Source organism: Ylistrum balloti, unplaced genomic scaffold (genome assembly GCF_031769215.1).
Source record: "Ylistrum balloti isolate Yb309-2 unplaced genomic scaffold, AGI_CSIRO_Ybal_v1 Utg370162, whole genome shotgun sequence".
Classification (NCBI taxonomy): Eukaryota; Metazoa; Mollusca; class Bivalvia; order Pectinida; family Pectinidae; genus Ylistrum; species Ylistrum balloti.
Genome location: NW_026782157.1, coordinates 5,627 through 33,418, shown reverse-complemented (window position 1 = coordinate 33,418; position 27,792 = coordinate 5,627). Strand labels below are relative to the sequence as shown.

Sequence of the window (27,792 nt, the reverse complement as noted above, 5' to 3'; positions counted from 1 at the left end):
AAACACCTCTTGGAGCGTATCCATGTGCTCGAGATGAGGGATGTTCTCTTGACTCTGCAGTCATTTTGTGGGATCCTGCCATCCAAAATGATTGATGTGGCTACAGACAACACTACAGTTGTCGCATATCTGGAGAGACAAGGGGGCACCAGGTCTCACGTCCTGTGTGCTCTCGCCATTCGCATTCTTCTTCTCTGCCAGGAGATGCAGTTGACCATCACGTTTCCAGATCCGAAGGCTTGGGCTTTGGACATAGGAGGAGTGAAGTACACACCTCGTCGTCGCTTCCTCCTTGCCTACAATGGCCCAGAGGCTACGCTACCCATCAAACAGGGACACTCGGTTTCAGGTCATTACGTACGCTTACGAGCATTCTGATACTCGGACGAGGACAGCACATGGGTACACCTACTCCTAAACGGGGAGGTCCCTTCCAACTCTCTGACACTCTGTTGTCCCTCCCTACTACGGCTGTGCTGGATGGGCTGCCTGGCATCTAGTCACTACTACGGTAAGACGAATTCACATTCTAAAGTTTTGGTAATTATTACTGAAATGAAATTGAGGCTTTTCATGTAAAACCAATTTGCATGAGAGAATACTTATCATAACTTTATGGAGTCCCACCCTATCCTTCCATCTTCCTTTTCTGCCTGGCTGCCCTTCAGTCGTGCTCCATAAAGGATACAAAGATGGATGTAGGTACCATATTTGCATACTAAAGTTATGGTAAGTATTACCTGATGAAAATTGGTTTTAAATGAAAAAACCTTAAATCACTCACCTGACTGTTTGGCTGCAATGACTTTATCTATGTTAAATGAATCCAAACTATTTAATAAAATGTATTACTCTATTTGTTTTTCTTCAAAGGATGCTTCAGACCATATCAAGTTAAAATATTGTCTTAACATCGTTTCCAGAATGTAACATATTTTGGAATGGCCTTTTTGTATCACGTGAACTATTGAACGCTACATTGCATGGTGCGGTAACATGACATGTATTCAATAATGAAAAATTATTGTTATTAAATTTCAGAAGAAAAATATTATGAGCACATATTTCATTGGCAATTTTTTGTAATTTTTCTTCATAGACTTTTTACATGTCAAACATCCTACCATGTCTATTGTTCATAGTGTGTTACACTTGATATGCAATAATGCAAAAACAAATCAGGAAAAATTGTTTTATCGTGATGTTATGTAATTTGTGTTATGAAAAAGAAGTTCACCAAGAAATATTGCTCATTTCAGAAGGAAAGGATGCAATAATAAAAACTTGGTTAAACATATATACACATATCTCCCATCTTACTTTGATCTATTTGTCATCTAAATGTCATTCCCATTCAATAGGAGATTTAAAAATACAGTCGAACCTCGTTATTTCCAACTGGTTTAACTCGAAGAACCCTTAATTATCTAGAAGTTCGTCCAAGGTAACAAGGTTTGGTTGTACATGTGTACTTCTGGGCTACTGCAAGCAAACTCGAGCATCTCTGTGGTTAAGTGATGTCATCATCAAGGAAAGCCACATGTGTGATACACATGCTGGTCATTGTAGATGAGTTTGAGCTTGTATCTGATTTTTTTTGTTGTGTCATATAAAACTTATAATAAAAACTTGTTTCCCATTTACAAGGATACTTCAAACCATATTTGGTTTAAGTTATATCATTCCAGCAAATGAATGGGGCCTTAATTTGCTCCTTAGGCCCCTGGAGGTCAAAATAAAATAAGCATCATCAATCTATTATGAAATAGATTATCATGTAAAATATTCCCTTTATCATACAGACATAAGATTTATTGGTGATAGTTTCATTCATCATCTCTTTGGTAATATGGTCTAAGAAAGGAGTAATGAAAAACACTGCCACCACTGGGGTTCAACCTATCGACCCGTCATTCTCTACCAATACGCTCTACCAGTGGACTTTAGGAAAATTCCCATCAAACGAAGTTAATGAGGCAACCTGTAATTTCAACTGCTACACATAATACATACAAATACCTGATGTCTAGAAATATCGGAGGTCACCGTTGAAATAATTGGCACCTCCAGTCGATAGAACTTATTCCCTACCTGGTTCGTATAAAGCTGATGGATTAATGGATTATTATACGTATTTCTCATGATATATAAGCATCCAGTATTCAACATTAAAATGCAGATTAATTTACAAAACAAACTAATTTGGAACATCTACCAGAATCTGGTGAAAACTTACGATTTTCTTTAGGCATAGATATGTCTATAATGTTAAAAGGTGTTTCGTCTGATCCATCTGGGCAGTCACGCACACCATCTCTCTCCATGTTGTACGGGATACAGAAGTCACTTGAGTTACACAGGAAACTCGAATTTTCACATCGAACTGAAAATAAAAATACAACTGAAATAAACAAGGCATCACAGAGGATACAAATCCTCTCGCAGTATCAAGTTGGCAGCAATAAAGAAGACGACAAATGTTCTGCAATTTGGATAAAAATTCCTTAATGAATGAAGCTGCTAAAGTGGTTACAAGATAAAGGTGTTACATACAGGAACATTTGAGGATAACAAGAGGTCAACTGGGCCTGTATCGCTTCCTTTTCAACCACGAATGTTTCAGACAAAAATTTAGTCAAAATCCAATCATTCCTACAGGCGAAGTCGAATTTTCAATAATTTGCTTTATTTCCCCTATTAGGCCCAATCTCTCCAGTCTCAGAGGGCTGAGATCCATTATATATGAAACTTTTTATTCTCCTTTCACCAAAAAATAAATCTGTGCAAAACCCAATCAATGCTGCAAGAGGAGTAGGATTTTAAAGAATTTAATCTCTTTCCTTTATTGGGTTCAACCCCTTCAACAAAAAAAGGGACCGAACCCACTCTTTATACAAAATTTATTGCACAATTTCCCATATTGGGCCCCACCCCTTCTTCCCCAGGAGACTGACGCCCATCCTTTATACAAAATTGATTCTCCATCACATGAATATGTTTCTGGCTAAATGTGGACAGAACTAGTTAGGAGGAGCAAATTTTAAAGAATTTATTTTTTAATTTGCCGTATTGGGCAACATTTCAGGTGTAGAACTTGATGCTATGACAAAATTAGGTGAATATGTATCAAATCTAATAAGAGGCTCTATAATATTGTATAAAATTGACCGAGATTGGAGACAGACCCATGAACCTCAAGGTGTGTAGTGAAAATATTGTCATAATCACAAGGGTTAAAAGTAAACTCAAAATAAAGTCATGATATTAAAGGCGAGTAGTGGAAATATTGTCAAAATCCCAAGAGTTTAAAGTAAACTCAAAAAGAAGTCATGATATCAAAGGTGATTAGTGAAAATATTTTCAAAATCACAAGGGTTAAAAGTAAACTCAAAATAAAGTCATGATATTAAAGGCGAGTAGTGAAAATATTGTCAACATCACAAGGGTTTAAAGTAAACTCAAAATATAGTCATGATCCTCAAGGTGAGTTGTGAAATATTCTCATAATTACAAAGAGAGGAAGTAGATTGACAAGAGTATCAGTGAAACTAATGAATGTTTTCCTAAAAAGAATTTATTGGGGATAAAAATAAGGAAGGACAACAATGTTGGAAATAAGAGGTTCTGACACTGAATTTGGTACACTGTACACTGCATGCTCAATGCATACTATAAATATCATTATACTAAAATTTTTAGTAATGCTCCAGAAGAAAAATTTTCAACAAAAGGCAAAAACTGTAATTAAGGGATCCAGGGCCTCAAAATTTTTACACTGCACATCATCATATTATAATAAACGTATACACCAAGTTTCATTATCCTAGCTTCATTGCAAACGAAGTTATACTCCAAACAAGGGATCCAGGGCCTCAAAGTCTGTAACATTGCACATCATCTTTGTATGATTAACAATGTTTCGTTATCCTAGCTTAAATGCAAGCAAGTTTAAACTGATGCTTTCAACACAAAATGTTAACAAAGGGCAATAATTCATTAATTAAAGTATTACAACTCCTGAATAATTTGGTACACTGCCCATCACTTTAGTATGATACCAAGTTTCATTATCCTAGTTTAAATGGACATAAGATTTTAAGAAAGGGCAATAACGCTGTAATAAAGGAGACAAGGGCCATACATTTGAAACACTGCACATTACCGTAGCATGACCAATGTTAACACCAAGTTCCATGAACCTTGCTTAACGTTGGCACAATGATGCTCCAGACACAAAAGGACAGACGGACAATGTTGCAACTATATGCTCCCTGGAGCATAAAGATAAAGTCACGATCATAAGAAAAAGCAGCAAAATGAAAATGTTGTCTTACTGGTAATCATAAAGGAAGTATGTTGGAAATATGTACAGCTAAACTATAGATGATACCGAGATGTAATTTGAAACAATAAGACGAAGAGCAAGTACTCACCTACTGGGTCACATGTTTCGTTACTGTACATTACATCATCGATGGCTATGCTACCATTAAAAAACTTAATCTTGTCCCCTGTGAATTGGAATCGTATGCTAACATTTCTGTCATTATTTGAAGCTGGCAATGGGAACCGAGAGAACAACCATTGATCTTTCATGATCATTTCACCATTGTCAATCATCACAAGGCTATCTGCGCCATTTTCGGATATGAACACCTGGAGTTCTGCAGCGATTCCTTCTTCCATGTTGTAGTAAAACGAAACACAACCTCCACTTACTGCCTTCTTTGGAGAAATCAAGTTAATTGCATTCCTAGAGGAGGACTCTGCATACAAATAGTATCCTGTATGAAAAAAGTGAATTAATTTAATTTGTAAAGTCAATAAGGAGGACGAGAGAAAGGGGGTGGGGGTACATGAGTACATATCAATTAAAAATGTTACATGGATTCAGATGTAGCTCTTAAAAATATCCTGATTTCCACCATTGGATCATCATTTCTTTTTAAATTTTTATTCATAAATTGAACCATACCTTGTCTGTTCCCTTTTCACCTTTTATTTTTTATCCTTTATTAAATTCACTAATGAAATTTAAAAAGAAAACCGAATGAGGACTAAGTGAAACCTCCAACTGCATTTTAATATTGATCAGGTATTTTGTAAAAAAAAAAAACTGTCAATAGAAAAATTCAAGATGGCAACCTGTTAGGCATTTTTTTTTTCAAATCTATCTTGGAGTACCAGAAGAGAGCTAACATAATTATGAAAATAATTAGAAATAATCAAAACTCTTTTTATTGAATTTCATATCAAAAGATACATTTTCAAAAAGATTAGGGCTAGGGTCTTTGTTGTGTATATTTTTATCTGACATGTTTCTGACATGTTTCTGTAGGTAAGGTCTATGTTGTGTATCTATTGTGTATATTTTTATTAGGTATGGTCTACGTGTTTCTGTAGGTAAGGTCTATGTTGTGTATATTTTTATCTGACATGTTTCTGTAGGTATGGTCTATATTGTGTATATATTTATCTGACATGTTTCTGTAGGTAAGGTCTACGTTGTGTATATTTTTATCTGACATGTTTCTGTAGGTAAGGTCTACGTTGTGTATATTTTTATCTGACATGTTACTGTAGGTAAGGTCTATGTTGTGTATATTTTTATCTGACATTTTTCTGTAGGTAAGGTCTACGTTGTGTATATTTTTATCTGACATGTTTCTGTAGGTTAGGTCTATCTTGTGTATAACTCCAGTACTTGTTGATTGTATCGGAGGAGATAGGAACTGTGATTCTTCTTCTGTAATTTGCCATTTTCCCCAGCAATGTTGTACATATTCGATGGTCTATGACCCAGAAATTATTTCCCTTGTTGTGTATATTTTAGTATGGGGTGGGTACATGTTTCTGTAGGTATCATTTGCACAAAACTCTATGTTGTGTATATTTTCATCTGTACATGATTCTTTGTTTCAATCATACCTACATAAGGAGTATGATTTCAAAGAATTTACTCCACTTTACCTATTGGGCATCTCTTTAGTGATCAATTGATATCTCTTTATCTTCAGACGCTGCTTTAAGGTATATTTTTATCTGAGTCCTGCCTCTCCTGCCCCAAGGGGCTGAGATCCACTGTTTACACAAAACTGACATCTATACAGGATTCAGACAAAGTTTGGACAAAATTCCCTTTTTCTCCTGTTGGCCCATACCCTTCAGGGTTTATTTCCCTTCACCAAAAGAGGCCTCTGTCCAATCATTCCTACAGGAGGAGTAATTTTTTTTTAAAATTTACTCTATTTCCCCTATTCGGCACCATCCCTCTTGCTTCAGGGGGTCAAAATCCACCATTAATACAACATTTATTTCTCTTCACCTAAAGATGCTATTGACCAAACTTGTGTAAAATCAAATCATTCCTACACAAGGAGTAGGATTTTCTTTTTTAAATTGCTGTATTTCCCCTATTGGACACCTACCCTCCCGCCTAGGGGGCCCGAGATCCACCATTTATGCAAAATCGATTTCCCTTCACCCAAAGGTGTCTTTGATCAATTTTGGATAAAATACAATCATTCCTACATGAGAAGTAGGATTTTAAAGAACTAGCAAAATCCCCCCTTTTGGATCCTACCCCTTAGGCCCTGGGAAGCAGGGACATACTATTAATACAAAATAAGTTACAGTTACCATAAGAATGCTTTGACCAAACCTCGTCAAAATCAACTTAGTCATCCATGACAATAGAATTTTGTAAAAACAATGGTTTAACGGGCGGACCTTCAGACAAGGTGTATTAAATTGTGCAAAAGGTTAAAAACTGTTTTAAATGATATGTGTTTTTTCTCAAAAAGGATCTCTTTCAAGAACATTGGAATTGTGTCCATGTACCAAATTAAACAAGGGCTGTTAGGGACGGGTTTTGCTCCCTTATTGGAAATAATTAAGTAGGAAAAAATAACAAAGGGTAATAAGAGAATTATGATTCTTTTGCACTGCCCTCCTACTTGTTGAGACCTATCTATCATGTTAACACCTCTTATAGATTTAAAGCAATGCTCCAGACAAAATTTAACTATGAAAAATAACAAACGGCAGTAACTCCTAAATTATGCAACAGAATGTGATTGTTCTTGTGCACTGCATTTCTCCCTACAAAGATCTACTTATCTTTACAGCTTCATGTTGATACATCTTATAACTTTAGTGTAATGCTCCGTACAATATTTAACTATGAACATTTTTGCAATATAGTCTGATAGTTATTGTGCACAGCCCCTGTCCTACCAATGTAGTTTTATATTGATACATCTCATGGTTTTTTTGTTATGCTCCGGACAAGATTATGATGGACAGACAGAGGCTAGACGGAAGGACATATTGACAAAGCGGCGATTATGTGCTCTCCTTTTGGGGAGCATAATAAAAGCGGGTGGTATTTGTAGCACCCTAGTGACTTCCCATGAAATGGGTCAAAAGGTCAATAGGGCTTGTGCTACAAGCCATTTAATGTCGTAATCAGAGGAGTATGACAGGGCCATTGTTCAACTGAAAAAAGTATTAAAACCACTGTGGACATTACCATGTGTGTACTGTATAATAACAAGAATCAATTTTACAATATGATGATGGTAAAAATGTATCAATAATATTGCAAAATAAAATAAATCATATAGTATCAAAATTGAAATAGTAGAATTTTGTTTTTACATTTTGCAGCCAAGACAATTTTTCAATGAACTGAAGCATGGATTTCCATAAGCGGTAAAGCCAAAAGGTTAGTATTTCAATTTTGGACAGGGGTCAGTATTTCCTCAAAACTGTTAAAAGAAAGATGAACAAAGTCATTGGATATCAGTTTTGAAAAAGAAGATTCTGCGGCAAGTTTCCATGTCAAAAATGAATATGAATATTGTTAATTCATATAAATTAGCTGTCTCAAACTTGAAAAAGCATTTTCTCAGATTAAGTCAATTAAGGTCATTCATTTGAACACACTTTGTATCCCTTCATCCCAGCAAGCTACAGGCCAAATATAAGTACTCTGACCCTTTTGGTTATTGAGAAGAAGTTCCTTCAATATTTTAACACATTTGACCCCTGTGACCTTAAATGAAGGTCAATGTCTTTCGTATGAACCAATATGATAAGGATTATTTTCAGGATTCTACTGGCCTAATATCATGACCCTAGGCCTTTCGATTATGGAAAAAGATGTTCTTCAAATATGTTAATGCGTTTGACCCATATGATATTGAAAGGGGTCAAGGTCATTCATTTGAACTAACTTGGTAGTCCTTCATCCCAGTAAGCTACAAGCCAAATATCCTGGGATTACGGTTGCTGAGAAGAATTGGATTGATAATTTTCATGGATGTGAACCTGTGACCTTGAATGGAGGTCAAGGTCAATCATTTGAAGAAATCTATTATCCCCCATCTCAGCAAGCTACAGGCCAAATATCAGTATCCTGGGATTTTGGTTACTGAGAAGAATTTGTTTGAAAATTTTCATGTATAACAAGCCGAATATCAGCACTCAGGGTCTATCCGTTATCGAGTAGTTGTTTATTGTGGAAAAGTGACGCAGGACAGATGACAGACACAGCAACAAGACTTGAGACCGTTCAGGCCTGGTGAGCTAAAAAAAATCGCCATGAAATAAATCTATACTGACCTGCAGCTGGGTTACTTCCATTCCTGTGAACTTGCTGCCAGGCATTGGGAGGCCCAGTTTTTATATACCCACAAACATCATCCAGTATATCAAAGGAACAAGACATGGTTGGGTCTAGAAGAAAAGTTTAAGTATCACATTGAAAGATCATATGCAGTGTCACCAACTTCTAATAGTCTAATGTTCCATTAATATGGCCCTTCCAATCTATGATAAGATAAAAAAATTAATTTACAAATTTTCAAAATTGACAAGAGAGAAGTGGTTTCGAATATTTTTATATGATGAGATCAGGTCAGTATGGCCTATATGATTAAATTTGATGAAATCAGGGGAGTTTGAAAAACTACATATCAAAAGTAGGACCTGGGAGATAACAGCAGCAGAGCGAATGTTTACAATTACAGATATTACGTATTTCAATTAATTACTTATAACAGATATATTATCATACTTTTTATCATATAACAAAAAACCTTTAATTCATATACTAAATAAACAGAAAAGCTATCAATCATATACAAAAAACAAAAAACAAAAAAAAAAAAAAAAAAAACAAAAAAAAAACCAGAAATAACTATCAACCATATGAAAAAAACCCCCCAAAAAAAAACCAGAAATATCTATCGCTATATTTCAACTTTTGCTCAGGCTATAAGATATGTAATGTCGCTAATTTTATCTTGTTTTTCAGACAATCAAGATATGTGATGTCGCCATATTTCATCTTGTGATCAAACTATTAAGATATGTGATGTCGCTATATTTCATCTTGTGATCAAACTATTTAGATATGTAATATTACTTATTATTAATTAATAAAAAAAACCATACGCCCAATCCCACATGGAAAATCATTTTACTTGCAACAACCATTTATTTCATTAGAGCAATCAGATAGTATAAATTCTTACCTTTCGGCGTCGTGGTAACTGAGCTAGTAGTTGTTGGAATTGTAGTTGTCGTTGGTTCCTGGGTAGTAGTTGTTGGAGTTGTAGTTGTCGTTGGTTCCTGGGTAGTAGTTGTTGGAGTTGTAGTTGTCGTTGGTTCTGGGGTAGTAGTTGATGGAGTTGTAGTTGTCGTAGGTTCTGGGGTAGTTGTTGTTGAAGTTGTAGTTGTGGTTGGTTCTGAGGTAGTACTTGTTGGAGTTGTAGTTGTCATTGGAGTAGTTGTAGTTCTTGGAATTGTAGTTGTTGTTGGTTCCTGGGTAGTAGTTGTTTGAGTTGAAGTTGTCGTTGGTTCCTGGGTAGTAGTTGTTGGAGTTGTAGTTGTCGTCGGTTCTGGGGTAGTAGTTGTTGGAGTTGTAGTTGTCGTTGGTTCTGGGGCAGTAGTTGATGGAGTTGTAGTTGTCGTAGGTTCTGGGGTAGTTGTTGTTGAAGTTGTAGTTGTGGTTGGTTCTGAGGTAGTACTTGTTGGAGTTGTAGTTGTCATTGGAGTAGTTGTAGTTGTTGGAATTGTAGTTGTAGGTTCAGGGGTAGTAGTTGTTTGAGTTGTAGTTGTCGTTGGTTCCTGGGTAGTAGTTGTTGGAGTTGTAGTTGTCGTAGGTTCTGGGGTAGTAGTTGATGGAGTTGTAGTTGTCGTTGGTTCTGGGGAAGTAGTTGTTGGAGTTGTAGTTGTCGTTGGTTCCTGGGTAGTAGTTGATGGAGTTGTAGTTGTCGTTGGTTCTTGGGTAGTAGTTGATGGAGTTGTAGTTGTCGTTGGTTCTGGGGAAGTAGTTGTTGGAGTTGTAGTTGTTGTAGGTTCTGAGGTAGTAGTTGTTGGAGTTGTAGTTGTCGTAGGTTCTGGGGTAGTAGTTGTTGGAGTTGTAGTTGTTGTAGGTTCTGAGGCAGTAGTTGTTGGAGTTGTAGTTGTCGTTGGTTCTGGGGTAGTTGTTGTTGAAGTTGTAGTTGTTGTAGGTTCTGAGGTAGTACTTGTTGGAGTTGTAGTTGTGGTTGGTTCCTGGGTAGTAGTTGATGGAGTTGTAGTTATCGTAGGTTCTGGGGAAGTAGTTGTTAAGGTTGTAGTTGTCGTAGGTTCTGGGGTAGAAGTTGTTGAAGTTGTAGTTGTGGTTGGTTCTGAGGTAGTACTTGTTGGAGTTGTAGTTGTCATTGGAGTAGTTGTAGTTGTTGGAGTTGTAGTTGTAGGTTCAGGGGTAGTAGTTGTTTGAGTTGAAGTTGTCGTTGGTTCCTGGGTAGTAGTTGTTGGAGTTGTAGTTGTCGTTGGTTCTTGGGTAGTAGTTGTTGGAGTTGTAGTTGTCGTTGGTTGTAGTAGTTGATGGAGTTGTAGTTATCGTAAGTTCTGGGGAAGTAGTTGTTGAGGTTGTAGTTGTCGTAGGTTCTGGGGTAGAAGTTGTTGAAGTTGTAGTTGTTGTTGGTTCCTGGGTAGTAGTTGTTTGAGTTGAAGTTGTCGTTGGTTCCTGGGTAGTAGTTGTTGGAGTTGTAGTTGTCGTCGGTTCTGGGGTAGTAGTTGTTGGAGTTGTAGTTGTCTTGGTTCTGGTAGTTGTGGAGTGTAGTTGTCGTAGGTTCTGGGGTAGTTGTTGTTGAAGTTGTAGTTGTGGTTGGTTCTGAGGTAGTACTTGTTGGAGTTGTAGTTGTCATTGGAGTAGTTGTAGTTGTTGGAATTGTAGTTGTAGGTTCAGGGGTAGTAGTTGTTTGAGTTGTAGTTGTCGTTGGTTCCTGGGTAGTAGTTGTTGGAGTTGTAGTTGTCGTAGGTTCTGGGGTAGTAGTTGATGGAGTTGTAGTTGTCGTTGGTTCTGGGGAAGTAGTTGTTGGAGTTGTAGTTGTCGTTGGTTCCTGGGTAGTAGTTGATGGAGTTGTAGTTGTCGTTGGTTCTTGGGTAGTAGTTGATGGAGTTGTAGTTGTCGTTGGTTCTGGGGAAGTAGTTGTTGAAGTTGTAGTTGTTGTAGGTTCTGAGGTAGTAGTTGTTGGAGTTGTAGTTGTCGTAGGTTCTGGGGTAGTAGTTGTTGGAGTTGTAGTTGTTGTAGGTTCTGAGGCAGTAGTTGTTGGAGTTGTAGTTGTCGTTGGTTCTGGGGTAGTTGTTGTTGAAGTTGTAGTTGTTGTAGGTTCTGAGGTAGTACTTGTTGGAGTTGTAGTTGTGGTTGGTTCCTGGGTAGTAGTTGATGGAGTTGTAGTTATCGTAGGTTCTGGGGAAGTAGTTGTTAAGGTTGTAGTTGTCGTAGGTTCTGGGGTAGAAGTTGTTGAAGTTGTAGTTGTGGTTGGTTCTGAGGTAGTACTTGTTGGAGTTGTAGTTGTCATTGGAGTAGTTGTAGTTGTTGGAGTTGTAGTTGTAGGTTCAGGGGTAGTAGTTGTTTGAGTTGAAGTTGTCGTTGGTTCCTGGGTAGTAGTTGTTGGAGTTGTAGTTGTCGTTGGTTCTTGGGTAGTAGTTGTTGGAGTTGTAGTTGTCGTTGGTTCTGGGGTAGTAGTTGATGGAGTTGTAGTTATCGTAAGTTCTGGGGAAGTAGTTGTTGAGGTTGTAGTTGTCGTAGGTTCTGGGGTAGAAGTTGTTGAAGTTGTAGTTGTGGTTGGTTCTGAGGTAGTACTTGTTGGAGTTGTAGTTGTCATTGGAGTAGTTGTAGTTGTTGGAGTTGTAGTTGTCGTAGGTTCAGGGGTAGTTGTAGTTGTTGGTGTTGTAGTAGTTTGGGTTGTAGTTGCTGGGGTGGTAGACGTAGTCGTTGTTGTTGTTCTAATAGCTGTCACGGCTGTAAAGAAAAATAAATAATTAGACATATATTTATCTATATAATAGAAAACATGTGCCATACCAAGTTTACAGAGGGTTCCTGTGTATTTTCCCACACATTCACATTATGTAATGTCCCGATTATATTTTCCACCATTTTGATAAAAATCGACTCCACAAACTCATGTAAGGAAAATTGGACAAACACAATTTACCATATCATTCAGCACTTCATTTCCTTAACATTTGTGTTCGTGTCAAACTATATCAGTGTATAATCTTGTACACATTTACACTTGTATCTTGAACACAAAGTCAAATGAATACTGTGAAAACGCTACGAGAACTCTGCATAAACATATTTCCAATTGAAAATAGTTTGCATACACTTGAATGGACTTCATAGGATGATGTTTAGAAATGATATTGCGTCTGCCCACCTAGATTTAAACTTTTCCTTCGATCATTTTGGTTTTTCTTAATCAATTTTCACAATTTAGGCCCTTAGCATCACTGACAAGTCCTAGATAGATGAAATAGCTGTATGATGCAGCTTTATTGTTCAGCTCTACTATATCTTTTTTGTACCAAAAGGTGCTATTAACTTGTATGCCTTTTGTCTTTGTATTAACACTTTATGTTAGTACAGTACAGTGATAAGCTTAACAGCCGATGGGGGCCAAGAATGCCTGTTTGTCTGATGTCCGTAAATGGATTCTTAATAAATAATTGGTCAATATATATTGGACACAAACTATTAAGGATCATAACAAAAATGTGATTTTATTTCTGCCATTAAAATTAATCAAGCTTGCCACTCCTTGGCCATTGTTTTATCATCAATGCATGCACCATGCATGAGAGGTGTGCAGGCTGCTGGGTTAGGGTTAATTTTGATGGTCAGATTGATTTGTACATGATTAAAAGTGGTAGTCTCACAGGTTTACGGTACTGGGATGAAAACCTTTATACAAATATAAGAGTCTTTGCGGGTGCTGTCAGCTCTCGCGTTTGTACTCATAGCGACAATACTCGACCACATAGAGTCAGACTTGTGACCAAGAACCTTCAAGCAAAAATAATCGTATGGACACAGATGTTTCATCCTTCTAGGACTCGTAAGTAATGCTACATCACACGGATGTTTCGTCCTTCTAGGACTCGTAAGCGAGGATAAAGGCCTAAATTGTTTTACTGCAAGTATCGACGAAGGTTAAAACAAAATTGACAGAAACAAATGCTAAAGTACAGATAGAAAAGTGCACTAAACTTAAAAATAAACTTGTTTTACTAAGATTTCAAACGCCCGCCAAGTATATGTGTATATTCTGATCAAATGAACGAAATTCTTGGATACAAATTGAAGCTAGGATAATTTTAAAACTAAATAACTACTCCAAAAATGAATATATATTTTAACATTTTTCTTGATATTAAAAACTTTCAGATTCCTATTTCACGGTAATCTCATTGATTTATTCAACTAATCTATGTCACATTGATGTTAACAACAAAACTAACCTATTTCACAGTTGATTCCCTTGTGCTGGCTGTCACATAAGCAGTAACCATCGACCGTACTATTTCCTGGCATGCATGTTCCTCCATTGAAGCACGAATCGTCGGTACAAAAACGTGACTCTGTGAATAAAGACGGACAATCACATAACTTTTTTGGAAAGGTGATTGTACAAAAGACACAAGAGAATATCATCATTCAATTCTAAATTTACTATTTAATACTAAGAGCCAAACAAGGCCTAATATTTCCCTATATGTCCTTGAGCTAAATGATAATTTAAAATTGTTCCCAATAACAGCTGTGTTCCCCTTTAAGTCGTCAGTGACTAAAAGACCTGTTGAAACCTTGGAGAAGATCGAACAAAATCTGATGTGGTCACAAAAAATGTTGAACCCTAGGATAGGATGAGCACCAGTCCCGTATTTCTTTGAATCTCGTGATTCTATATTCTATCATAACTTTGTTATGACACATGAAATCATATGACTCTGACAAACAACTGCCATCAATTTTATCCTATTCAGATATGTAATGTGGCTATATTTCATCTTGTGATCAAACTATTAAGATATGTAATGTTGTTATATTTTATCATATTTTCAGACAATTAAGATATGTAATGTTGCTATATTGTATCTTGTTTTCAGACAATTAAGATATGTAATGTTGCCATATTGTATCTTGTTATCATACAATTAAGATATGTAATGTTGCTATATTTTATCTTATTTTCAGACAATTAAGATATGTAATGTTGCTATATTGTATCTTGTTATCAGAAAATTAAGATATGTAATGTTGCTATATTGTATCTTGTTTTCAGACAATTAAGATATGTAATGTTGCTATATTGTATCTTGTTATCAGACAATTAAGATATGTAATGTTGCTATATTGTATCTTGTTTTCAGACAATTAAGATATGTAATGTTGCTATATTTTGTCCTGTTTTCAGACAATTAAGATATTAAAGTTTGCTATATGGTATCTTGTTATATCACAATTAAGATATGTAATGTTGCTATATTGTATCTTGTTTTCAGACAATTAAGATATGTAATGTTGTTATATTTTATCCTATTTTCAGACAATTAAGATATGTAATGTTGCTATATTGTATCTTGTTTTCAGACAATTAAGATATGTAATGTTGCTATATTTTGTCCTGTTTTCAGACAATTAAGATATGTAATGTTGCTATATTGTATCTTGTTTTCAGACAATTAAGATATGTAATGTTGCTATATTGTATCTTGTTATCAGACAATTAAGATATGTAATGTTGCTATATTGTATCTTGTGATCAAACTATCAATTTTCAGATAATTAAGTATGTAATGTTGCTTATATTTTATCATATTTTCAGACAATTAAGATATGTAATGTTGCTATTATTTTGTCTTGTTATCATATTTTCAGACAATTAAGATATGTAATGTTGCTATATTGTATCTATGTGATCAAACTATTAAGATATGTAATGTTGTTATATTTTATCATATTTTCAGATAATTAAGATATGTAATGTTGCTTTATTTTGTCTTGTTATCAGATAATTTAGATATGTAATGTTGCTATATTTTGTCCTGTTTTCAGACAATTCAGATATGTAATGTTGCTATATTGTATCTTGTTTTCAGACAATTAAGATATGTAATGTTGCTATATTTTGTCTTGTTATCAGACAATTAAGATATGTAATGTTGCTATATTGTATCTTGTGATCAAACTATCAAGATATGTAATGTTGTTATATTTTATCATATTTTCAGACAATTAAGATATGTAATGTTGCTTTATTTTGTCTTGTTATCAAACAATTAAGATATGTAATGTTGCTATATTGTATCTTGTGATCAAACTATTAAGATATGTAATGTTGTTATATTTTATCATATTTTCAGACAATTAAGATATGTAATGTTCCTTTATTTTGTCTTGTTATCAGATAATTTAGATATGTAATGTTGCTATATTTTGTCCTGTTTTCAGACAATTAAGATATGTAATGTTGTTATATTTTATCATATTTTCAGACAATTAAGATATGTAATGTTGCTATATTGTATCTTGTTTTCAGACAATTAAGATATGTAATGTTGCTATATTGTATCTTGTTTTCATACAACTAAGATATGTAATGTTGCTATATTTTGTCTTGTTATCAGACAATTAAGATATGTAATGTTGCTATATTTTATCTTGTGATCAAACTATTAAGATATGTAATGTTGTTATATTTTATCATATTTTCAGACAATTAAGATATGTAATGTTGCTATATTGTATCTTGTTATCAGACAATTAAGATATGTAATGTTGTTATATTTTGTCAAGTTTTCAGACAATTAAAATATGTAATGTTGCTATATTGTATCTTGTTTTCAGACAATTAAGATATGTAATGTTGTTATATTTTATCATATTTTCAGACAATTAAGATATGTAATGTTGCTTTATTTTGTCTTGTTATCAGACAATTAAGATATGTAATGTTGCTATATTGTATCTTGTTATCAAACTATCAAGATATGTAATGTTGTTATATTTTATCATATTTTCAGACAATTAAGATATGTAATGTTGCTATATTGTATCTTGTTATCAGACAATTAAGATATGTAATGTTGTTATATTTTATCATATTTTCAGATATTGTATCTTGTTTTCAATTAATTTTCAGATATATGTAATGTTGCTATATTGTATCTTGTTATCAGACAATTAAGATATGTAATGTTGTTATATTTTGTCCTGTTTTCAGACAATTAAAATATGTAATGTTGCTATGTTGTATCTTGTTATCAGACAATTAAGATATGTAATGTTGCTATATTGTATCTTGTGATCAAACTATCAAGATATGTAATGTTGTTATATTTTATCATATTTTCAGACAATTAAGATATGTAATGTTCCTTTATTTTGTCTTGTTATCAGATAATTTAGATATGTAATGTTGCTATATTTTGTCCTGTTTTCAGACAATTAAGATATGTAATGTTGTTATATTTTATCATATTTTCATTTTGACAATTAAGATATGTAATGTTGCTATATTGTATCTTGTGATCAAACTATTAAGATATGTAATGTTGTTATATTTTATCATATTTTCAGACAATTAAGATATGTAATGTTGCTTTATTTTGTCTTGTTATCAAACAATTAAGATATGTAATGTTGCTATATTTTGTCTTGTGATCAAACTATTAAGATATGTAATGTTGTTATATTTTATCATATTTTCAGACAATTAAGATATGTAATGTTGCTATATTTTGTCTTGTTTTCAGACAATTAAGATATGTAATGTTGTTATATTTTATCATATTTTCAGACAATTAAGATATGTAATGTTGCTATATTTTCTTGTGATCAAACTATTAAGATATGTAATGTTGTTATATTTTATCATATTTTCAGACAATTAAGATATGTAATGTTGCTATATTGTATCTTGTTATCAGACAATTAAGATATGTAATGTTGTTATATTTTGTCAAGTTTTCAGACAATTAAAATATGTAATGTTGCTATATTGTATCTTGTTTTCAGACAATTAAGATATGTAATGTTGTTATATTTTATCATATTTTCAGACAATTAAGATATGTAATGTTGCTTTATTTTGTCTTGTTATCAGACAATTAAGATATGTAATGTTGCTATATTGTATCTTGTTTTCAGACAATTAAGATATGTAATGTTGTTATATTTTATCATATTTTCAGACAATTAAGATATGTAATGTTGCTATATTGTATCTTGTTATCAGACAATTAAGATATGTAATGTTGTTATATTTTGTCTATGTTTTCAGACAATTAAAATATGTAATGTTGCTATATTGTATCTTGTTGCTATATTGTATCTTGTTATCAGACAATTAAGATATGTAATGTTGCTATATTGTATCTTGTGATCAAACTATCAAGATATGTAATGTTGTTATATTTTATCATATTTTCAGACAATTAAGATATGTAATGTTCCTTTATTTTGTCTTGTTATCAGATAATTTAGATATGTAATGTTGCTATATTTTGTCCTGTTTTCAGACAATTAAGATATGTAATGTTGTTATATTTTATCATATTTTCAGACAATTAAGATATGTAATGTTGCTATATTGTATCTTGTTATCAGACAATTAAGATATGTAATGTTGCTATATTTTGTCCTGTTTTCAGACAGTTAAAATATGTAATGTTGCTATATTGTATCTTGTTTTCAGACAATTAAGATATGTAATGTTGCTATATTGTATCTTGTGATCAAACAATTAAGATATGTAATGTTGCTATATTGTATCTTGTTATCAGACAATTAAGATATGTAATGTTGCTATATTTTGTCCTGTTTTCAGACAATTAAGATATGTAATGTTGCTATATTTTGTCTTGTTATCAGACAATTAAGATATGAATGTTGCTTTATTTTGTCCTGTTATCAGACAATTAAGATATGTAATGTTGCTATATTGTATCTTATTTTCCGACAATTAAGATATGTAATGTGCTATATTTTATCATATTTTCAGACAATTAAGATATGTAATGTTGCTATATTGTATCTTATTTTCCGACAATTAAGATATGTAATGTTGCTATATAGTATCTTGTTTTCAGACAATTAAGATATGTAATGTTGCTAAATTTTATCATATTTTGAGACAATTAAGATATGTAATGTTGCTATATTTTGTCATATTTTGAGTCAATTAAGATATGTAATGTTGCTATATTTTGTCTTGTTATCAGACAATTAAGATATGTAATGTTGCTATATTGTATCTTGTTATCAGACAATTAAGATATGTAATGTTGCTATATTTTATCTTGTGATCAAGCTATTAAAATATGTATTATCGCTTTATTTCTTCTTGTGATCAGACTATTAAGATATGTATTATCGCTATGTTTTTTACTTTGTTCCGATTATTATGAGATATTACTATATATAATGTCGCTATACTTTATTCTTTTATAAGAATATGATAAGACTATTATGATATGTGGTATCTGTAAATTTTACTCTATTATTAGAAATTGTCAAATTATGAAATGTCAGTATACTGTATTTTGTAATGGGACTATTAAGATCAAGCAATTATACTTATTTGAGACTATACATATATGTGACGTCACTAAGATCCTGAGGTCAGACTATAAGGTATTGTATTGATAATGTTATCATCCTGTAGACAACAGATCAGCTGTAATTAATGACGTCAAATATATCAGTATTGCGATCACATGACTCACGGCTGTTAATGTTGCTAATGACAACGATGTTTCCCTCTAGTTTGATTTGAAAAGAAATGCATTGTGTCAGTATGGTGTTATATTTCTCTATCAAGTTTTCAAAAGTCAGAGGATGTTAAAGTATGTTACATACTCTATACGATTTGCCCTTAACATTACTAAATAAATGTGATAAAAATTCGAATGGTTGAAACTGACCACAGTTATTTCCTGTAATTCCTTCACCGCATAGGCAGGAAAAATCATCCGCTACACCCTCCTGACATGTTCCTCCGTTAAAACAAGAATCCGGGGCACAAACGTCAAGGTCTTCAATCAAAACACAAAGAAACACAGTATACTTGTTCAAGCGTTCATAAAAGGATATTTTGTTTATATTTCTGAAATAGGATGAAAAACCAGGATTTTCTGTGTATTTAGATATCTACTCTGTCTTACCTTCTGTACATTGTTTGCCTCCGTATCCGGGTAGACATTGACAGTCGAAGTCTCCCAACTGATCTATACATGTACCATTGTTGAAGCAGGGGCTCCTAGCACAGTTATCTTTCTCTGTCGATATGAAATAACTTTCTTAAAACAATTTGAATAACATTGGTGCTGGTTTTTTTTCAAATGTATAATATGCAATTATATACATGCATGTATACATTGTGTATTAAACTCAGGGACAATTACGGCAGGTAATTCACAGTTGGAACTTCCAGATCAACTACATTACTGTATATGATTCATATTATGTTAATTTATCGATGAGGAGATTTGGTGCAGTTGATCATGAGTTCGAGAACCGGAGAGGGCGCGAGTCAAAAGCTGTCTTTCTTTCAAATCATTTATATGATTCTTAATATGATTGAGAAGCTTCAGACTGACTATAATTCAAACGTTGATAGGCATTTATGGGCGTATCACCGGTAGTAATGAAATACTTAACTGCGGATTTACCGATTGGATGTTATGGGAAAACCGGAGATTAGTGATAAAATAAATACATCGATTGCATTTTCGAAGACCAGGGAAACTTTTCAACAAATTACACGGTATTACCAAATAGATTAATGGAAGTCATTCAATAGATAACAGAAAATGACCGACACAAAATGAACAATAAAGGGAGGCACAATGATCAATGATCAGGCACTCGCCGGCGCGCGTTTCACAATTTTGATTCAGGGTCTCTGGCAGGAACATATGCGTTTTCCCTGGGTACTACGATTTTCTCCCCAAGGAACTCCCCACGTGTGCTCCCATTCGTGTCAATAAGGATGGTTAATATTATTTGATATATTTTGTAGAATGTATATAAAATGATAATTAAACAAATAGCCTGTGTTATATACACTGATGTATCAAATGTATCGACAATTTATGTACGGACATCTGACGGACAGGCAGCTTATCAAAAATATATATATGGACGAATGATTTTCAGGGGAGAATATCATTCATATTCGAAAACATATTAAAGACTGAAATACAACGAAAACGTACAATAATGTGAGTTTCAAGTGATCTATGAATACGGTATTACAATTAAACGCATTGATATAAAGTTATTTAACTCCATTTGTTACATTCCCTCACATGCTGCTCTTTTGTACATAATTACCAGTGTTTTGGTGGTTGTTTGATTGATAAAAAGCTTTCCATGGAATATACAGACAGCAATACAACATTTTTTACTCTTTACTCTTTTACTATCTTTTTCTGTGCAATTACCAATTGTTTGACTTATGTAACACTTAATAGTACTTAGTATGATTCCTTCGACAGATTCTGGAATTATCGATAAGATTGTTGAATCCTTTGACTGATTTCTGTTGGTCTGCAGAGACTCTCTAATCACGGTCCTGATTATACTCTCATCAATCACTGTTGTAGTCAACAAATTACTGATGAACAAGGTGAGAAACTGGACAATCACGCTTCCATTACTAAAAATATAAAAATAACTTTTCAATTTCATAACCATTAAAATATGAACGAAAGAACGGAATGCGTGATATATCTGAAAAAGTCCGTCAGCAATTTTTCAAAATCAATGAAAGCATGGTAAATTAACAGCAAAACAAATTCACGTGTCAGCAAAATGTCAAAAGCAAAACAAATTCACGTGTCAGCAAAATATCAAAATTGATGAAAGGACGGTAACATTTCATCAACAGACAGGAATATATGGTCAACCTTAAAAAGTATGATGGAAATCAGACCATGTCTTTTGGAAGGGTACTTTATATCAACATTAAGTCAAGTTCAACCTATCTTCAGCATGCCGACCATTCCCAAATGAGAAGGTAAAGAAGCAAAGTACTACAAGGCAAACTAACTAGTATCTAACGAAATAAATTATTTCCTGATAAGATCAATATTCTTTAGTTGTTAGTTTCTGACAACTTCCATGAAAATCGCTATATAGGGAAAAATCCTTGACACTTATACCTACCTGAAACCTATCACCTGCGTCTGTGTGCCATTTATTGAACTTAGAACTGTGCTGTCCATCTACAAGAAAACGGCAACAAGAACGAAATGATAACACATTTATAAATAAGCAGAAAATATCGCTTTCCAAATAAATTCTTCAGAAACAGAAGGACTAAAAATGCAATGTCATGTATCATACCCTTAATCTCTTTGACATTGCATTCACTTTTATCAAAAAAGACCAATGTCATTACCTTAGATTAGAAGGTAACTTACATTTTTTAGTGAGCGAACTGTGATCATTAAAGTTAAACAAGATAAATATTCTCCGGGCGTCAAAATGAAACAGAAGATGCTTACCCTCCCGGAACACATAACCATATTCTCCTTGTATTATATCAACATTCTCGATGTAAATATTTTGTGCTTGCCACGTTTTAATTCATTATTCTGAAATTATCTGACGTATGAAAATAACGGTTTTTTTTTTTAAATTATGGGGCTGCTACACCTTCCCGTCTTAATTTCGACTTTTGCTTTTGATCACTTTGGATTTTCCTTAGTCGCCTCCTAGGCTTCAAAATGCCTGCCCTTAGCATCAATATCGAGTCCTAAAAGGAGGAAACAGCTGTATGATGCAGTTTAATTATCTGGCTATGCTATATCTTACTTTTAGTTTTGAAAAGGTGATATTCACTTGTGTGTCTTTTGTACAACATTTGCCCTAGTTTCACAGAATTTGATTTTGTTGACATGCCAGTATTTCCTATTTTCTTCAGTTTTGAACGTACTGGGCAGTTCTGCCCTATGCATTCACATGGTTGAGTCATCTGAACATTGAAAGTATGCTAATGTTACAAATGTTATATTAACATTTAACTTCTTGTTTTTCATACAAAACAAAGACAATAAAATGATGTCCACAGAATCTTCAAACTCAAAATTGTTGAAACTAAGATTAAACGCGAATACAAATTACCATGAAGACCCCTGAAAAAGTTCAAAAAAGGATAAACGTTTTTTGCTTCTTTTACGACAACCGCCAGGTAAATAATATTCCTACAGGTTACCAACAACCAATTTATTCTTGTCGCTTTTGTACAACAATACCCTTGAAAGTGGGTCAAAGCTATTCATTTCATTTACTTTCAAGCATATTCAACTTTTGTAAGTCACTATCGTCAAAAATACAATCTTTTGAGAAAACAAACATATCAACGAAGTATGGAGAGCATTTTGTCCGTAACATCATTATGTATTCAAATCTGTTTTAAACAATGACATGACAATGATTTATCATTACTGCTATAAGAGTAAGTGTGAATCGAATGCGCCTTAGGTTTGAACGGTAGCATAGAGTGATCTCCCTTGTAAGCCATGCTTTCCGCCCGGGAGTACACATGGCGGTACATGTGTGTGGCGGTCAGAATAAAAAAAGTTAATAAGTAACCTGCACCGACTCCTCGTTTATCACATATACGACTGACATTAAACAATGTATATGTAGATTAGATATCGGTCAAGATAAAAACAACGGTCGCCATTTACCTGTTTCTATATTTGTCAGAATTTATTTGTCTCGTTATTCATATATTTCTAGCATGTTGGAGATAAAGGGTGAGAACGGGACAGATACATATCTAGCCGAGGAGGAGAATCAAGACTGTCTAATCCGAGGCGATGTCATGCTTCAGGTTAGGACAGAGAACTTTTTACACGTGAAGTTTCATGATTGTCTAAGCTGAGGCGACGCCAAGCCTCGGAGATCAAGACAGAGAACTCAGTACTCGAGGTGTTGCACGCTTTTCTAACCTGAGGCAAAGCCAAGCCTCTGGTTAGGACAGGAAACACTCTACCTGAAGAGGAAATTCATGACTGTCTAACCCAAGGCAAAGCCAAGTCTCGGGTTAGACAGATGTGAATCTCCTCCTCGGGTTGAGATTCACTGTAATACCCCACCTTGGTTTTAAATATTTCTACTTACCACATTAGAAAACTCTTCTGCCTTATCTCTAAACATTTGACTGCTCGTGTTGAGTAACTCGGGATTAAATGTTTCATTTAATGACAGGCTTGCATAGTATTCCACTATAAAAACAAGGAAATACCATCAAATGAACATTATCATTATCCAAACTTGAATTTGATAAACCTAGGGGAAATATATGAACAAAAGAAAGATTTTTATGAAGATTCCTGAAAAAGTACAATAGTAATTTTTCTGCTTCATCGACGACACCTAGGTGGGTATATACAATGAGCGATGTCAATGAATTTCGTTATTTTAAGACAAGACCTTTGTGAGCTGTTATGGTAAATTCTTTGAAAAATCAGCCTCGAATAAAAACGAATTTCAATGTAGAAATTAGAAATTAACCGCTCCAGATCTTTAAAACTAGGAAAGTTATGTTATCACAGGAAAAGATATAAATGTAAATTGATATCATCACTGGAAATGTTTTATCATCAATAGAAAAGTTAAATCATCGCTGAAAAGTTATATCATCATTAGAAAAGTTTTACAATCACCGAAAAGTTTTATTACACTGGAAAATTATATCATCACTGGAAAAGTTATATTTAACAGGAAAATTTTATCAATAGAAAAGTTTTATCATTGATGGGAAAATTATATCATATCATCAATCGAAAAGTCACTTGCCTCAATGGAGAAAGTTATGTGATTTTGAAAAAGAAAAAATCTAACTTTTCACGTTTTGTCATTTTTGACATGGCCGTAAAGCAGTTATGGCGATGGAGAAGCATTTTCTCACAGGGGTTCGGGCTCGGGATTTTGTGTGATGTATGATGTCAGTTTATAAGCACTTTAAGTCCAGTAGTTATACACTGTATGAAACATTATAAAAATGGGTAATTTAATCATCGATACCCAATTTTTAGAAGGTTTGAGAATGTGTATAAATACTGGATTTATAGTTCTGTGGTTACGTATGTAACAAAAACCCAAAATGACTTACCAGCAATAGCTGAGACGTTAAGAGTTATCGGTAAACTACTTCCGGTCCCTAAACTATTGTTTGCATTACATATGTAAACGGCGCTGTCGTCTAAACTAGCTGTGATAATGATGAGAGAAGCATCATTCAGGGTCACTCCACTGTAGTCGGATTCATCAACCAATATCGTTCTAAGCTCTGTCTCGTTGACTTTCATCTGCCAGTATACATCAACAGGCGGGGGGTTTCCAGTGACGTTACAATTCAAAGTCACATTGAATCCGAGATCCCCAGATACAAATGTATTAGGAATTGTAGCAATGGGAACACCTTTAAAAAGAAGCTATAATTTTAAGCGTTCAGCTTAGAAACAATAAAGAAATAGCATGGTTGCAACAGAATCTTAACATTGACATAACCCCCTCCCCAAACATACTGCAACTCACTGCTACCCCCCAACCCTGCCTTCTCTGAAACATAATTACAGCTTACTCTAAATGAGTTATTCCTTAAGAACCCTTCGCTTTACTTATACTTCAAAACAGACATTCTCATCACCACAACCTCAACTGCTTTATCTTAAATAACCAGTGTCTTCTGTTTGTTGGTATCCATTCGCATTCTATCACAGGAGAGACAACGTGGTATGATATAACAAGGACCCTTTTATATAAATATAAAAAGTTAAATTGTTATATTTACTATTAATTATATCACTTAAAATCTCGCTTTTTAGTGGTAGTTACTCGCCTTCTATATCAAGAGTGATGAGGTTGCTACTTCCGGTTCCAACACTGTTGTTGGCTTTACAGATATATACAGCACTGTCTGATATCGCTACGCTGATTATTCTTAGAGAAGGGTCACCTGGGGTCACGCCCGAGTAACGGACACCATCAACCACCAGTGTCTCGACCTCGACACCATTGACAATTCTCAGCCAGAACACATCAGTCACATTAGGTGTTCCAGTCACGATACAGGCTAGCGTCACATTGTCACCAGCAGTTGCTGTTACATTCTGGACAGGAACCATCACTGTTGGAATATCTTTGAAAAAAAAAACAGAAAATAACAACTTTATAATATAAATTGTTTTATGTTATTATACTTTTTAAAAATGAAACAAAATACAAATATACAGACTCAAATCTCTTACTGGAGAAGCATTGTGTGTGTGCATAGGACACTTAATCGCATAATCTTTCTGAAAGACATCATTTATTTTATATTATTTCTTTCATATTATTTAATGTGAAATATCATGAAAGGTGGAGTCAACACATATGGGAATTTAACATCAGCATCGGCTCCCAATTGGAATTTCAAAATATAGCAACCATAAATGGATATGGGTATCAGAAGCTTAAATACAGAAAAGTTAGTCTAGGAATTGATTTCTTACAAAATGGGAGCTCCTTCACTAATACCTTAGTGGATGTTAAAGTAGTTGTTATGTAATTCCCTCTTGTGCAATTTTATGAAGCATTTCCAATAAAATTATGTCGTTAATGTGTGCACATTGTACCAACCAACATTTTGATACCACATATCACACTATTTCAGGAGAAAAGTTTCTTTTATGTTGACAAATGCAGCCAAAATTAATCTAAAAAGCCATTACTTTTGATAAAAGTACTGTTTAGGACACTTCAATTATCATACCTCCGAGACCAGTCTATTTTTCATACTTGTTTAAAAGTTAGCCACAGGTGATATCTTTCAAAAGGAATATTCTTGGAAAAAATGAAAACTAGTAAATTTGTCATTTTACATATTTGCTTAAAAAAAAACCAAGAAACACTGATTTTTTTCATTTTCGTTAAATAGTTAAAGCTTAATAACCAAAAATCTGTAGGTCTTGTAGGCTATTTGACAATGTGGTTGTTCATGTCAATTTTTATCAGTTTGGTTAACATTGCTGAACTTGACTTCTGTACAAGGTCACACAAATGAAATATGTTGAAATAAAGATATTTTTGTGCAAGTTTCACAATTTGAAGATTTAGTTAGCAGCTTTGTACAAATGTTTTGATTAAGGCCAATATAGAGACTTTATTAGATAGATTATGTATAGTAATAGTGACGGGTTTTGCCTTTGTCAGTTCCAATCCATAATTTGTGGCACTTTGAGAAGCTAATAAGAGATAGAACAGTTGCAGTATGATGTACATTACATTACGTTTTAGTATAGCAAAACTGCTCAAGTGATTGCTTGTTTGAGTGTTTCATGGACTGGGTTGGTTTGATCTTGATGCTTAACATGGCCCAAGAAATGCAAGATGCACGCAACATGTGCACACATTCCAACGGTTCGCTTACCCGCTGGAAAGACACAGTAGTAATTTTTGACAGCGTCATCTTGATCATTTGTGTCAAACGCAATCCAAACATTGTTTTCTGATTTGTGCCTTGACTGGATTTGGCCTCGGAAAAGATTTTCATCTTGCTGTTAGACCCAAACTTTAAAGTCTCCAGCAGGAGTCATCTGCAACCCTTGAGGCCAAGGTGTTGGGCAGAGCCAAACGGGATTGCATTCGCTCAGCAAAGCGACGGTCCCTCAAGTCCCTCTCTGGTGTGGACACATAAATTGGTCCACGTACATCATTCAAGGAAGCAGTATCTACTTTAACAAGTTCCTCTATGACAATTAGGAAGTAGTTTGAGCTATGTTGCTCTCTGAACAGTTTCCACTGTTTCAGTCGACCATGTTAGCTCTCCACAATCCATCTTGACCTAACACAATGACGGTCCTCGTTGGCAGTAAGAGTATCATGCTCTGTCTGACCTGACAGAAGATAGGAAGGCACGTACACAGAAAACCCTGAACCTCGCAGCAGCTCCAACACATCCCTAAACCCCCGGTCAACAATCACGTATCAGGTCAGGTAGTCTACTGTTTCAAGAATTTTTGTCAAGATATTTGCATCATTTTCATTGCCATAAAAAGACCCAATAGTGTCTAGTACATAACCATCTGGAAAGACAATGCTTCTTTTGCCCACAGTATGAGGATCTTTGAAGGGAGTGGTCAGCATTTTGTGGACATAAATATAGGTACCATCAAGGATTACAGTTACTTTTTCCCCATAGAAACATCTCGTAAAGGCAGTGTTGTGCCTCTTAGCGTCCGCACGGGTAATGTGTCTTGGACCAAGGAAACAGGGCACAATGGTCTGGCTAAAGGCTTTTAAGACACTATAAAATGTGTGAGACACATTCTGTTTTTTGTCAGACCACATACGACACCTAGTTGAGACCATGAAATATTGGTCTTCAGTTTAACCCAGAAAAGAAACAAAGCATGGAATGTAAAGGAACATGATCCTCTATTGATAGG

General features: G+C 34.3%; 2 protein-coding genes across 2 annotated transcripts; both read right to left on the bottom strand.

Moving 5' to 3' along the window:
• Nucleotides 1-1,715: 1,715 nt before the first annotated feature.
• On the bottom strand, nucleotides 1,716-10,713 carry LOC132550998 (mucin-2-like). Its single transcript, XM_060215102.1, has 6 exons — nucleotides 10,536-10,713; nucleotides 9,540-10,328; nucleotides 8,626-8,739; nucleotides 4,434-4,784; nucleotides 2,237-2,383; nucleotides 1,716-1,723 (listed from the first exon to the last, which is right to left on the bottom strand). Exons 1-6 carry the CDS (start codon nucleotides 10,711-10,713, stop codon nucleotides 1,716-1,718), a joined length of 1,587 nt encoding a protein of 528 aa, XP_060071085.1.
• LOC132550997 (serine-rich adhesin for platelets-like) lies at nucleotides 10,710-26,813 on the bottom strand. The gene is made up of 11 exons (XM_060215101.1): nucleotides 26,756-26,813; nucleotides 25,203-25,502; nucleotides 24,474-24,782; nucleotides 23,480-23,583; nucleotides 21,515-21,573; nucleotides 20,824-21,005; nucleotides 19,510-19,623; nucleotides 19,270-19,380; nucleotides 13,804-13,923; nucleotides 11,681-12,301; nucleotides 10,710-11,473 (listed from the first exon to the last, which is right to left on the bottom strand). The coding sequence occupies exons 1-11, from the start codon at nucleotides 26,811-26,813 to the stop codon at nucleotides 10,710-10,712; spliced, it is 2,742 nt and encodes a 913-aa protein (XP_060071084.1).
• Nucleotides 26,814-27,792: the final 979 nt, after the last annotated feature.